Source organism: Vidua chalybeata, chromosome 18, assembly GCF_026979565.1.
Source record: "Vidua chalybeata isolate OUT-0048 chromosome 18, bVidCha1 merged haplotype, whole genome shotgun sequence".
NCBI classification, from domain to species: domain Eukaryota; kingdom Metazoa; phylum Chordata; class Aves; order Passeriformes; family Viduidae; genus Vidua; species Vidua chalybeata.
The window spans coordinates 10,070,636-10,083,676 of record NC_071547.1 but is presented as its reverse complement, the minus strand read 5'-3'; the positions used below and the strand labels follow the sequence as shown (position 1 = coordinate 10,083,676).

The 13,041-nt window shown below is 50.0% G+C and overlaps 1 protein-coding gene across 2 annotated transcripts; it reads left to right on the top strand.

Moving 5' to 3' along the window:
* The first annotated feature begins 5,244 nt into the window (after positions 1-5,244).
* PRKAB1 (protein kinase AMP-activated non-catalytic subunit beta 1) lies at positions 5,245-12,219 on the top strand. Of its 2 annotated transcripts, none has more exons than XM_053959811.1 (8): positions 5,245-5,305; positions 6,135-6,309; positions 6,722-6,888; positions 7,807-7,900; positions 8,591-8,705; positions 9,900-10,033; positions 10,522-10,590; positions 10,675-12,219. In XM_053959811.1, exons 2-8 carry the CDS (start codon positions 6,145-6,147, stop codon positions 10,750-10,752), a joined length of 822 nt encoding a protein of 273 aa, XP_053815786.1. In that variant the 5' UTR covers positions 5,245-5,305; positions 6,135-6,144; the 3' UTR covers positions 10,753-12,219. The 2 variants fall into 2 exon arrangements, with proteins under 2 accessions (XP_053815786.1, XP_053815785.1); XM_053959810.1 differs by lacking the exon at positions 5,245-5,305 and adding an exon at positions 5,349-5,697.
* Positions 12,220-13,041: the final 822 nt, after the last annotated feature.

Below are 13,041 nucleotides of genomic sequence, written 5' to 3'. Positions count from 1 at the left end.
TTGGTATTGGTTCTCTTCATTTATTTATGTTTACATAAATTTTCAACCATGTTTGGGAAGTGCAGCTTGTGCTGGAAAGAGGTATGGTCCTTGTACAACCACATTGTTCTGCTGTAGGTGTGACAGAGACATCCCGAAGCAGGCAGCAAACACAGGGAGCCTAAATGACTTTTAGTGCCCAAATCAGCAAGGCCCTAGTGCCAGCAGTGGGTATGGAAGGCAGAATGCAGGTGTCTGACTGAGGAATTTGTGCCTGCTCCATATTTAAAGGGGCATGTATAGAAATTTCATTATCTCTGACAGCTCTGGAAATTACCTGTTCTTCATTCATACGCATCTAGGTATGGATTTGGTCCATTATTCTGCATTGGACCTACATTTTTTGGTAGGAAAAAAACCCTGTTATATGATATATGTGCTGAATGATGTTATTTGATGAAACAGAGGGAAGTGGGAAGCAGTAAGATGTATTTCAACTCAACATCTGTGTCCTGGGTGCATGAACAGAGTCTTCCTTCTGCAAAGCTGCTTCAGGCTTCCATTTTTTGGACTCAGTGTCCTCACACACTGAAGGCAGCAACTAATGCCTCAAGTCCAACTCCCTTTTCTTTCCTGCACATATTACAGGCAGAGACAGATGGAAACTTGAAATTGCTGGCCTCAGCTCCTGGATCATGTTGGCACCTTTGGCTTCTTACAAGGCAGCTGCATTCTGCAAAACAGCCCAGTGCACGTATCTTGATATGTAATCCTAGAAGAGGCTTCTAAATATAAGTGGGGATTCTTTGCTGCTGTATGAAGGGGGTCAGCCAGACACTCAAAATGTGGTGTAAGTTTCTTCAGATTGCACAAAAAACAAATTCTCTTGGGGATAATATGAAATTAAATTCTTGGGGTGCCTCCCTGCAGGCACAGCCAGGGGTTTACAGCTTTCACCTGAAGATCAGCACTGGCTCTTCAATTTCTGTGGTTGCAGCCAGGATCCATGAGTGGTGAGGCTCCAGAAGTTGTAGCTTTTGGATCTCTATCTTTGGATATGTGCTCACAGTGTGTTCTGCCTCTCAACCTGGAAATAGGTTGTATCTGGTTGCTGCCACAGTGTCCCTCACTCTCAGCATCTGTTCAGGTGCCTCTGCTGAAACAGTGTGCAAACATCTCTCTCTAGGCTCATTTCCTCCCCTGGGCCCTAACTTGGTCTGTCAGTTATTTATTCCTGATTGCCTCAGAAGGGGGAAGATGGAGTCATCTCCACCATTAGTCTTTACTTTGTGTGTCTGTGTGTGCACACATGTCACCAAATGACACAAGCAAAAATGACGCACCACAGCCTTGGTCACGATGAAGAGACTAATTTATTTTTTCTGACTCCAATCTTTTATAGTTCTCAAAAGATGCCAGTGGATTGGAGGGTGAACGTGCCACCTCTCCAACGACACTGGACAAACTACCTGTGCATCAAATTTCTCCGCCTCTATGAAAGAATGCAAAACAATAGGTTATTTACAGAAAGTTGTGAGAGAAAGTTCTCTACAAGAATGTAAACTCAGAAGGCTTTAGAAAACTCTTGATAACCAGGGCGACACACACACACAAGAAGAGTTGAAGGGTCGAATTCCCAAAGGCAAGTAAAATCTAAATACAAGGAAAGTCACTGGGTTGACGGGGCCAAGCGGGTTAGAAACACCCTGGTTACCTGACAGCTGTTCAGGAGCCTTTGTGGAAGGTGGTGTTTCCTGGAAGGAAGAGTCCATATCACCAAACCTTGAACAGATGTGGAACCTACCCAGGCTTTGAGATAGCTCCAGGCAAGGCTGGAGCCCTCAGGGCTCTGCAGGGCTGCTGCCTGACCCCCAGCTTTCTGAGACTGAGCCCTCGCTCTCCACAGGCAGCACCTTCAGGCTCAAAAACTACCTAAACATTGGTTTCCTCTTACAATCCTCCCACCTCCAAACCTCATTTTGAATCAGCAGGTCTCGGGAGGCATGCAGTGGTGGAGCAGAGAAGGGTGTGTGAGGGGTTTCTTCTGTGCACTCCCAACTTTCCATTTGCCAAGCACAACGGCATGTTCTGCACGCACAGCAGGACACGTGTCCCTGGGATGGGACTGAGCCTCTGACAAGGCTGCCCGACCTCTTCTGCTGCACTCCCTGCCAGCCTGGCAAAGTGGGCTCAATCCACAAGTCACCCAAAAGCAGGAGGGGGCCTGGAAACAGATCACTCAGCCACTGTAAAGACAGAGGAACAAATCTGGGACCCCAAGGTATAGTAAGAAATTTATCCAGAGGGTTTCTGCCAGTAACTGTACCCTGTCTTGAACTCTGGGGTGAGTTCTATTCTGCTCCCACGCAGCTCACTCTCCACAGCACACAAGCTGCAAGAAGCACTTGCTCATGTGTCCTTTACAATGTGATTTATGACATGTGTGAATCTGATCTCCCAGCTCACGTCTGAGGATGGCTCCTCTGAGTTTGTCATCTCTCGCTGTAGGGCTGAGTCAGCTTCCACACCACTTGCAATGACTTCTCTTTGGCTGAATAAGCTTGCATTATGTCAAGGGAAAAGAACTTTGCCAGATATCAATGGATTCTTCAGGACTTTGAACTGCACAGCCTGAGGTTGAAGGCCACTGCATTTCTTTTTTGACACCTACTCTGAGGTAAGAGAAGGGGAAACTCCACTGGAAGTGAAGTATCCAGACCAAAGTAGGCTGTGTGGTCATGGTGAGCCATGGCAGCCTCATGTTCACATTTCAACCAGTATTCAGTGGGGGCTTAACTGCCTTTTGTTTTTAATCAAATAATAAGAGAGATAATCTAAACAGTGAAAATGAGAGATTCTGGCCTAGAGCACGGTGTTTGGTGAGTGTCATCCCTGACTTCTGTGCCTGAAAAGCTTGTAAGGTCACTCCTCACCCCATCTAATCCAAGACATGCATTCCCCTAACACAGGTCTCTCCTGACCTCAGATCTATCCTGTTTGGTCCCTACTCTCTTTTAAAATGAGTCAGCTGATAGAGGGACGGTAAGTGATATCTCCAAGGGGGTAGAGTGACTCAGTAGCAAAGATGTCACTTCACTTGACCCCTCAGCCTCACCCAAAGTGCTCTGTAATGATTCCCAGAACTTTGACCAGCTCTGCTGAGTCTCATCATTTTAAGAGCCAAGAACCAAAGTGCCTTAAAATTAACTTCTGACTAAGAAGATTTAATAGTCAGGCCAGGTCTAGCTCGTGTTTACTAAAAAAGGTAGGTGTGAGGGAGGGAAAAAGGAGCTGAGCTTTGCTTGTGGCTACTGACATGGCAACTAACAGAGACCACACAACTCTTCATATCCTGCAGGTCTTTCACAAGCCTCTGCTTTTAAAACCTCACATTGTCCTAGGAGGTGGTGTGGCACAGTCATGACAACAGATGAAGCATTTCTCCAATTACTTTTATCTTGTTTTATGGGCTGTGAAGAGTGTGAAAGTGGAATGTGTCCATTTTTTTGTTAAGTGAATTTCTTATTCAGAATTAGTCACTTGTGTTTTTCCCTGGTCCTTTTACCCCAGTAGGGGCAGAGGTAGAAAAGGTATTTTGTAGGCTTCCTTTGGAATGTGGAGGCTGGTTCAGATGGGGTGGTAGAGGGACAGTTTTTATGCCCTTCAGGCTACAAAGCATAAAAGGAGACAAAAAGTCACAGATGCTGTTAAAGGGAGGAGCAAAACTCCAGGGTTCCAGAGAATCAGTGGGAGGCTGAGCTCTGCCAGGCCTGTGGCTTGTCTTTAGCTGATCCCTCGCTTCCCACATGTCCTGCATTAACAGCTGTGAGGGAATGGGGCTCCCACTCAGGCTGAGGGGAGAAAACAACACTCCAGTGAATGCAAGGACCGTGCACACAGACGTGTGTGAGGAGGTGGGGGATGATTTAGTTGTTCATGGTGTGATGTCATCCAGCCCTCGATATTCTCAGGGAGAAGCACCTGACAAAGCGAGTCACAGGCTGATTGCTCCAGGAGTGTGCTACACCCACCAGTCACGGGGAGGGGAGACAAGAACCAGTCCTGAAAAGGCAGCAGAAACAGGGAAAACACGGAGGAGAAGGCAGCAACAGTGAGGCTGAGATGCCTTGTCCATGGCCTGTGTCCTGTCCACAGGCCAGCAGCTCCCAGAGGTTGCGGTATGATGGATGGTTCATCACCATGGAAGGAGGAACCACCACATTTTAACAGCAGACTTTAAAATGAATGCTTGTACCTACCACAGAGTGGTTACCACAGCCTCGTGATCTGCTAGCAGTCCTTACCCTGCAGTTTGTGGTTCCTAGAAGAACAAAAGACATTGCAAATGCCAGGCCCCAGATGAAGGTACTGTGGCCTGCAGTGGGTCTATGTGGCTCTTGTGCAGATCATCACAATGGTCCTGGATGGGCAAGTGATGGGCAAGACACGGTACCCTGTACTGCAAACAGTGCTGGCCAAGAGAACTGGGGAGAACAAAACAACCAGGGTTGGAGTCAGGGAATTTAGGAGCACTAAGCTGTGTGAAATGCCAAAATAACAGCAGCTGCATTTTCCAGCAGGGGCTGTGTGCAGGGCTGGGGCAATGCCTGCACACACTGCCCTGGCAGCCAGTCCTGGGCAGGGTCTTCAACCCCCAGAGGCAAAAAGGGAGCAGCTCTTCCCCAAAACACAGCGGGAGCCGGCACTGCACTGCCGCAGCCATCCCGGCAGAATTCCTCCCACAGTGTTACAGTGTGTGGATACTTCCATTTGGTAGGAATCCTGCTGTCTGCGTGCGGGTTGCTCCCATTTGTAATGACAAAAACGCGATTTATCTGCAAAGAGAACGGTGACACGCCTGCAGGCCTCAGCTCTGTGGCTGTGAAGAAAGAGGAGGAAAAAAACAGCAACAGCTGGGGAGAGCCAAGGGTAAAACCAGGTAGTGTGAGTGGGAATGCTTTGAGAAATGTATCGGTGTAATTTCATTTGGGAAACATTTATCATTTAAGGACTTGGCTTTGCAATCTGTGCCCCCCCAGGCGCCAGAGCTGACGGTTCCAGCGCGCTCTGCCCGCGGCGCTCAGGGACACGCCATTGCCCCGGGGCTCCAACACCGCCCTCAGGCGCTGCCCCGGGCACGGCGGCTCCCGGGGCGGGCACGGAGCCGTGCCCTGGCAGCAGCGGCTGCTGAGAGGCGCGGGGGGAGTCCGCCATGGAGGCCGGGGCAGCCCGGAACGGCCGCGCCGGGCTCGGTTCCCCCCGGCGGGCGCGGGCCGGGCCCGGCGGAAGCGGAAGCGCTGCGGCGGCGGCGGGAGCGCGGCGGGCGGTGGGTGCGGGCCGGCGGGGCCGGGCCGGGCAGGGCAGGGGCGGCTCCCGGGGCCGCGCTCCCGGGGCTGCCAGGCCGGGCTGTGCCCCCCGTGCCCCCCGTGCCCCGTGGAGGTCCCGGGGGGCTGGGTCTCTGCAGGCGCTGCCTGTCCCGGAGGAGAGCGGGGACTGAGGGAGCGGCAGCGGCAGTGAGCTCTCCCCAGGGAGTGGTCACAGCCCCGAGGCTGCCGGAGCGCCGGGAGCGTTTGGACACCGCCCTCAGGCACTGGGTGGGAGTGTTGGGTGTCTGTGCAGGAGCTGGACCGGGTGGTCCCTGTGGGGCCCTCCAGCTCAGGACATTTTGTGGTTCTTTGTTTAGAACCCCTTTCGCCTGCTCTCAGCATCCTCAGCAGGGTGAGACAACGTTCTTCTAATGAGGTCACATTTCAGGCAGGCTGCTTTTGGAGCCTTCCCACAGAAAGTTCCCCTGGTGTTCAGCTGGCGAGTGAAGCGCTGTGTGCACGGCGGGGAGAGGGCAAAGAAGGAGCCCTTGGCTTGGGGAGCACAACAGCTTTGTGCTGTGTGCAGGGAGTGCTTGCTCAGCTCCCTGGGTGCCTGAGTCTGGTAGAGGAGCTCACGCATAGAACTGTAGCACATTAACAGCAGCAGCTAAAAACTGTCACTCAGAGCCTTTGTGCAGAGTATGGTGTCACTTTACAGTGAGTTATTCAAGTTCCTGAGGCTCCAACTCAAAAACCCAGCCCAAGGCTATGGATGAGTTTTCTTTCCTGCCTGCTGGTGTTCCAGCTGTGGGAGTACCTGTGCTAATGTGGCTTTCCCTGCTCTCTTAGATCCATAGGGATGGGGAACACGAGCAGCGAGCGAGCGGGGCTGGAGCGCCACGGGCACAAAGCCTCCCGAGGGGACGGCTCAGGAGGAGCCATCAGTACCAAGGAGGGGGACAGACCCAAAATCCTCATGGACAGTCCTGAAGATGCAGACTTGTTCCACTCAGAGGAAATGAAGGTATTGCTGGTTTGTTCTCCCAGCATTGCTTGCTTGGAATGCTCTGGGGCTGTTTGCAGGCTGCAGGGATTTTGTCATTGACTTTACACAAAGCTGTCCATCCCTCTTCCTTCCCATGCCAAGGAGACAGTGAATTGGTGTTTAAGCAGGTATAATTGGGGCTGGAGGGAGGGGCATTATTTTGCTTTCCACTCTTCCTGCAGATTTGGAAGGCTTCAACACATTTGCAGAATTTGTGGAAATGAACTTGTGAACAGTATCCAGAAATGCAGCTTGTATTCTGCATCTGGCAAAAACTGCTTGTCGCAGACTTAGAGAATCGTGCCTGAGGGCAAAAAAAGTGTTCAGTTCAACACAGGTTGTCCGAGTCTGCCAGGAAAGAACCTTTTTGATTGAGACATTGTGCTTGTAGGCTCCGTTGGAGAAAGAGGAATTCCTAGCTTGGCAGCAAGACCTGGAAGTGAATGACAAAACCCCCACTCAAGCTCGGCCAACGGTCTTCCGCTGGACTGGAGGAGGGAAAGAAGTTTATTTATCAGGGTCCTTCAACAACTGGAGTAAAATTCCTCTGACAAGGAGGTAATGAAGTGCTGCTGCAGCGTGTTCCCCATGGACTGGCAGTGCTCAGTGCCATGAGGAAGGTGGTCAGCTCAGAGATGGGATTGGGCTTGATTTACCACTGTCCTGCTTCTCTCCTGGAGCCCTTGATGGCAATCTGACTTCTCCATTCTTGGATGGCACGGGGTGGAAGTTGAGCTGTGTGTCAGTTCCCTGGGCACAACGCACAGATAACCCCAAACAGTCCCTGCTGTGAGTCTGTGCCTGGAGCAGGGCTGGGCAGTGGCCAGGGGAGCTGCTTCCAGCTCAGTGTCTCTGATGACACATCCTTGCCATGTCAGTGGCTTTTGCCCAGCTCAGAGGGTCCAGAGGCTGTGGCCTGTTGGAGCAGCATCAACTGTTTCTCAGCTTTTCTGAGATGCTGCTAAAGCCTTCTGAAGAATCAGGGAGTTCACAGCCCAAGGAGTTTGGAAATTGCCAAGCAGCAGCTCTTCAGACCCAAAGGAACCCAGAAGTATCGAGTTGCTGCTTTTATCTGCTCATTGTTCATTTATTTCATGGGCATTTGGGAAATGCAATTTGTGATGGCAAATACTGAAAGGCAAGGAAATATGAGAAAGCTGATCTGGTTCCATCAGCAGATAAATGAGGTCTCGTGTGCTAACAAGTAACATGAAGATGTGAGAGTGACTTTACAAAAGCTCAGTGCCAGTTATGGGCTGTCAGGAGTGTGGGGGGACTCAGTGTCACAGAGGAAATTATCGTGAGCATTAATCATTATTTGATTCTTTACCTTTGGATTGCATCACAGGTTCTCTGCCTGTTTTAGGTTTTGCACGTTGAGGAGGCTTGTGCTGTGTGTCACAGTGTGTGTCACAGTTTAGAGACCAAGGTCCTTTTCAGAATATTGCAGGGCTGATTGTTTGTCTTAAATTCCAGTCACAATAACTTCGTGGCAATCCTGGACCTGCCAGAAGGAGAGCACCAGTACAAGTTCCTGGTGGATGGACAGTGGACACACGATCCTGCAGAGGTAATGTTTGCTTTGAGTCACTGTTCATTGGGTGAGGCATCTGAAGAGGAGAAAGGGGCTGTTCCAGCTGGTGAGAGAGAGGTTTCTGATGGCTGCTGGCCTGGGTGGCAGCATCAGCCTGAGCTCAGATGGCAGGGGATGCAAAGAGGGACAGGATCTCTTGGCCATTGGTTTATAAGTGATGCCAAGCTTTTCTTGTCCAGGGCCAAACTGCCTTTTAGAGCATTGCAGCACTGCTGGCAGCCCAGAGCTTGCTGTGCCTTCCTGGCTCTCTGTGCCAGCATGTTGCTATTGCTGCTCTAGATCTTTTCACAGTCCAGTAATTGTGCCAAAATCTAGCAGGCCTGTTTTTCCTCCTCTGCTATAAAATGAGCTTTAACCCCAGCCTGCCCAGCAGTTCCCCAAGTGCTTAAGGATGCAGTGTCACAGGTAACTCCAGGCCAGACCTGACCCCTGCCTTGTCTGGAGCCCTGTGGGCTTGGCAGGTTCAGCTGGCATTTTCCCCTCCCAGCCCTTAAAATCCTGCCCTTCCTCTTAACCTAACACTTGCTGGGCTCTTCTCACATCTGGTCCTGTCATGTTTCAAAAGTAATGTACCTCATTCTTGGTAATGCTGATTGTGTAGTTCTGAGAATCTATTGGTCCCACAGGCTTTTTTTATTCTGATTTTTCTATCTTGTCTTTTGCCAGCCAGTAGTAACCAGCCAGCTGGGTACTGTCAACAACATCATCCAGGTGAAGAAAACTGACTTTGAAGTGTTCGACGCTTTGATGGTGGACTCCCAAAAATGTTCAGACATGTCTGGTATGAGCTTACTGCTAACTTTATGTCACGCTTCTTAGAGCTGTTCAAAATTTCATTTTCCCTTTTTATCTGAGTTAAAGCTGCAGCAGAGATTAATCTGCACTTGTGTCAGGCCCTGTGGATGTGTGCAGGAATCACAAATGCCCAAAGGAAGGAAGTGGAATGCACAGAGGAGGAAGCCCATAACAGAGCAACACAGATCTGATGAGGAGGAAGTCCTGGGTGCTCAATAACTGTTTGTTTGTCCCTGCTGTGTGCAATGGCTGGGTTTAGGGCAGTCACTGGTGGATCAGTGTCTGCTTTACCACATCAAACCACGTTGACAGCCTATGCTGCTCCTAATTCACTCTTCCTCTATGAAGGAGGTGGCTGAGGGGGTCAGGAGTTGCACTTTAGCAGGGGGAAATTAGGTGCATCTCCATGCTAACACAGGCTGGGGAGTATCCTCACAGTGTAGTACAAATTATCTATCTAAGAATAACACAAAAATGCAATTTTTGCCTTAAGTTTCATGTTCCAGGGTAACAGAAGAGAGGTGGGATTTAGTTTGAGCCGTGTCTGAGCTCAGCCTTGCCCTGTTGGTTGCTGAGCTCTGGAGGGATGGAGCCCATGACTGAAGCAGTACCTTACACCCTCCTTCAGAAGACCTTTGAACCTGAGGCAGGAGGTGTGTTTGGGTGTGTTTTGCTCTGTGCAACTTTGCCCTGGACAAAGCCTTTTTGGAGAAAGTGTTATATAATTGTGAGGCAGGCCAGGAGGAGATTCTAGTAGATGCCTTCCCCCACAGGCTGTAGCAGTGTAGACTTTGAAGGGCTCTTCCCACAGCCCAGTCTGCAGGGGGGAGCAGTTGCCTTTCACAGGTGCATCCCATGTTCTTGTCCTTTGGAGGGAGACTTGTAAGGCAGCCTGCACTGTGGAGTGTTTGCAGGAGAAGTGCTGGGCAGAGGTGACAGAGAAGTTCTGAAGTGCAGTTGTGCCCTCAGAGCTCTGCTGCCCAGAGCCCCACAGCTCATTCCAAGCCAGACTTTGGACACCAGAAATCCCCTCTTTCGGGCAGTGACTGATTCTCTGGCACTGCACCAGCTGCTGCAGTTGTACTTAAGAGCCATTGATTCCTTTAGGCTGCATGTACCTATAAAGAGCAGATGTTCTTACAAAGTTTTTAGGATTAAATATTTACCATCTCTCTGGCAGAGCTGTCCAGTTCACCCCCAGGACCGTACCACCAGGAGCCCTATGTCTGTAAGGCAGAGGAGCGCTTTAAATCTCCACCCATTCTCCCCCCACACCTGTTGCAGGTCATCCTGAACAAGGACACAGGGATTTCTGTGAGTACATCACTTTGGTTTGCTAAATAATGCCCTTGAAGGTGGGAACAGATGGGGAAAAATCTGGATACAGGCAGGGGACAGCTTAGGAAAAACATTAGGATAAGTTATTGTGTTGGTAAGTTCCTTATTATGTATGTCCAGATGGATTCATCTGAAGTAAATCTATTTTTCTAGTTGACTGTCTTTAAAATGGAAAACTAGAATGCTGTTTTCCTCCCAAAAGCTTGATCTTGTTTACTGTTAGGACACCAGAAGCACGTAAGGGATAATCACAGTCTGATTCATGGACCTGTGAGGATGCAGAAGGTTTTACCCAGAGGGACCTGGGGTTGTTCTGAAATGGTGACTGTGTTTGTGATGGACTCAGCGTGAGCAGCACTGATGTACTGGGGGGTGTGGCTGGTCACAGATGCTGTTGTCACCCCTCTGCTGTGAGGAGTGAGCTGTGACTTCTGTTACTGTCACACTGTCCCTCTTCTCTGCAGTGCGACCCCGCTCTGCTCCCTGAGCCCAACCACGTCATGCTGAACCACCTGTATGCACTTTCCATCAAGGTGAGAGGCCAGGGCCTGTCCTGCCCACGGGCAGCCTGGGTGTCTGAGCGTGGCACCTGCTCACTCGTTTTCCCTCCCCTGCAGGATGGAGTGATGGTGCTCAGTGCTACGCACCGTTACAAGAAGAAATACGTGACCACTTTGCTGTACAAGCCAATATGAGCATCACAGTCATTTGTGACCAATTGTTCTGGGCCAGTGCAGTCTCAGAAAAAAATGCTTCACTTAACCAAATGTACTTCTGCTCTGTGCTGTAGCAAACAAACTCTGATTTCATATTTTTCCTGAGACTTCCAGGTTCTCCTGTATTTGCCTTATTTTGTTAGCACCACCTCGGAAGTTCTTGGAAATGGCAGCTTCACAGCAACCAGACAGGTGGCAAAGGTGTCAGTGCCCCTTGTCAGTTAGTTAAAAAACCACCAATTTAATTAGGCTGAATAATGTCAGAACAGCAACAGATCAAAGAGCTTTAGCAGCGAGGCAGACTGGGAGTCTGCCAGCCCAAAGTCTAGAAAGTTCAGGATTCTTGGGGAATCTGATTTGAGCATAACACTCAGCAAAAGCAAGCTCATTACTGCTTCCGTTGCTCATCAAACACTATTTCAGTAGCAAGTTCCAAACTTGTCTGGCTGAAGTAAGTGTGAATATTGATGATCATTTTGTAGCAGCCTTTTCTGGGCAAAATCAGCAACATAATCATCACTACAAGCTCATTATTATTTTACGGTAGAGTGGGGTGCACTGTTTCTACTGTGAATAGCTCTGTAGTTTTTTCTCTTCATGAGAACTGAAATACATCTTTTCCCCTGTGGAATTTCTGGTAATGACAATTGTTTTTAATGGCTGGATTTTTCTGTAAATCGTAAATGTGTCTTGCAGTAATCTGCTTTTGGAAAACTGGTTTCTCTTGCTGTCACTGAGGAGGACTTCCTTAAGCTGAGAGAGGAAGGAGATGGATGGATGCAGTTTAGGGCTGAGTTCCTCAGTAACAGCCTGAGGGTGACTGTAAGTCTCCTGTGTCCAGTGGCCAAACTTACCCCTCAGTGTCAGCCCTTGCCGAGTGCTGGATGCATCAGCACTGCAGCCCTCTGTGCCCAGGGCTGGAGCAGGGCAACTTTTTATTCTGTTTCTGTTTTCTAAGTGATTCTAGTAATGCCAGGCTGCCCGTCCTTGGTGTTGACAGCCTGTTTTATCCCAAAACAAATGCAACATTAATGCAAACCTGCTGCCAGTGTGCCCCGGGCCTGCCCGGGAGGAGCCAGCGCGGGAGGGGCCCTTCCCTGGCTTGTTTTGGTGCCTGAGGCACCGTGACCGTGCCAATGATAACCAGCCCCTCCCACTGGGGGGGAAAGCACTTTGCACAAGTCTCTGAGGTCTCTGTGGGGACAGAGCTGCAGCAGCCAGCGTGGAGTGGAGCGAGCCACAGTGGGAGGGTGCCTTGCCATCCTGGGGTCTGTTCACCAGCCTTGTTGCAATATCTTCAGTAGCTGAGTAGATCTGGGTCTAGTGCAATGGTTTTCTCTGAAAACTCTTTCTTCATTCTGTGCTATGGATAGTATTTGGTATTCTGAACTACAGAATTGCTTGTTTTCAGCCTCTTTAGAAAAAAATAAAACATTTTTAAGAGAAGTGCGTGACCTGTCTTGTTATTACCTTGGCCACCTGTGGTAACTTGACCTTCAGTGAGTTACTTTGTTATTACATGTGATTTCCTGATTGCAGTTTCATGCCTTGGTGGGTTGTACAAGCTTTTCATTAAAGGATACAGATTGAAAGACTTTCTCCTCTTGCACTCAGTCAGTGAACAAGAGCGAGGTGTTCATGTTTATTTGTGAGGTAAAGTTTAGAGGAAGGACAAGAGGCCAATTATTTAAACGCTCCAGCAACAGAGCTGGAAAGCTTGGGATGGGCCTTAAGCTTCCTGTCAGCTTCTCTTTGTTCCAGCAGCCACTTCAAGCAGACCTTTTTCCCCAAGTCTTTGTCCTCACCAGGGTGGCTCTCTGGGCTCCAGGTCCAGCTGTGTGAGGGGACAGTCTGTGCCCCTGCAGTGTCCAGTAGCTCCAGGGAATGGAGGCTGTGGGATGTCTGGTCAGTGCTGGTACCTGCAGAGCACTCCACCTTCTTCATCAATGCATCAGGTATGGTGGAACCACAGGACAGGAACAGTTATTGTATAAAAAGCTTGAGGATTTTGATTTTTGGTTTGTAGCCGCTAGCCCTGTCTCAGCTGGCAGAGGGCTCAGTACAGGGACTGCACAATCAGCTTTTGCAGCCCCAAAAAGTTTAGAGGGCCGGGAGGGAGCCCAGGGTGGGGTCCCAGGCTGTGTGTGGGCCTGCAGGAGGGACCCTCCCTCTGCTCCACCCTTCCCTGCCCACGGGTGACCAAGCCCAGCTGCCCCCAGGCCTCTCCAGTCAGGAGCAGCAGTGATGGAGGTGAGCTGGTCCCTGGCA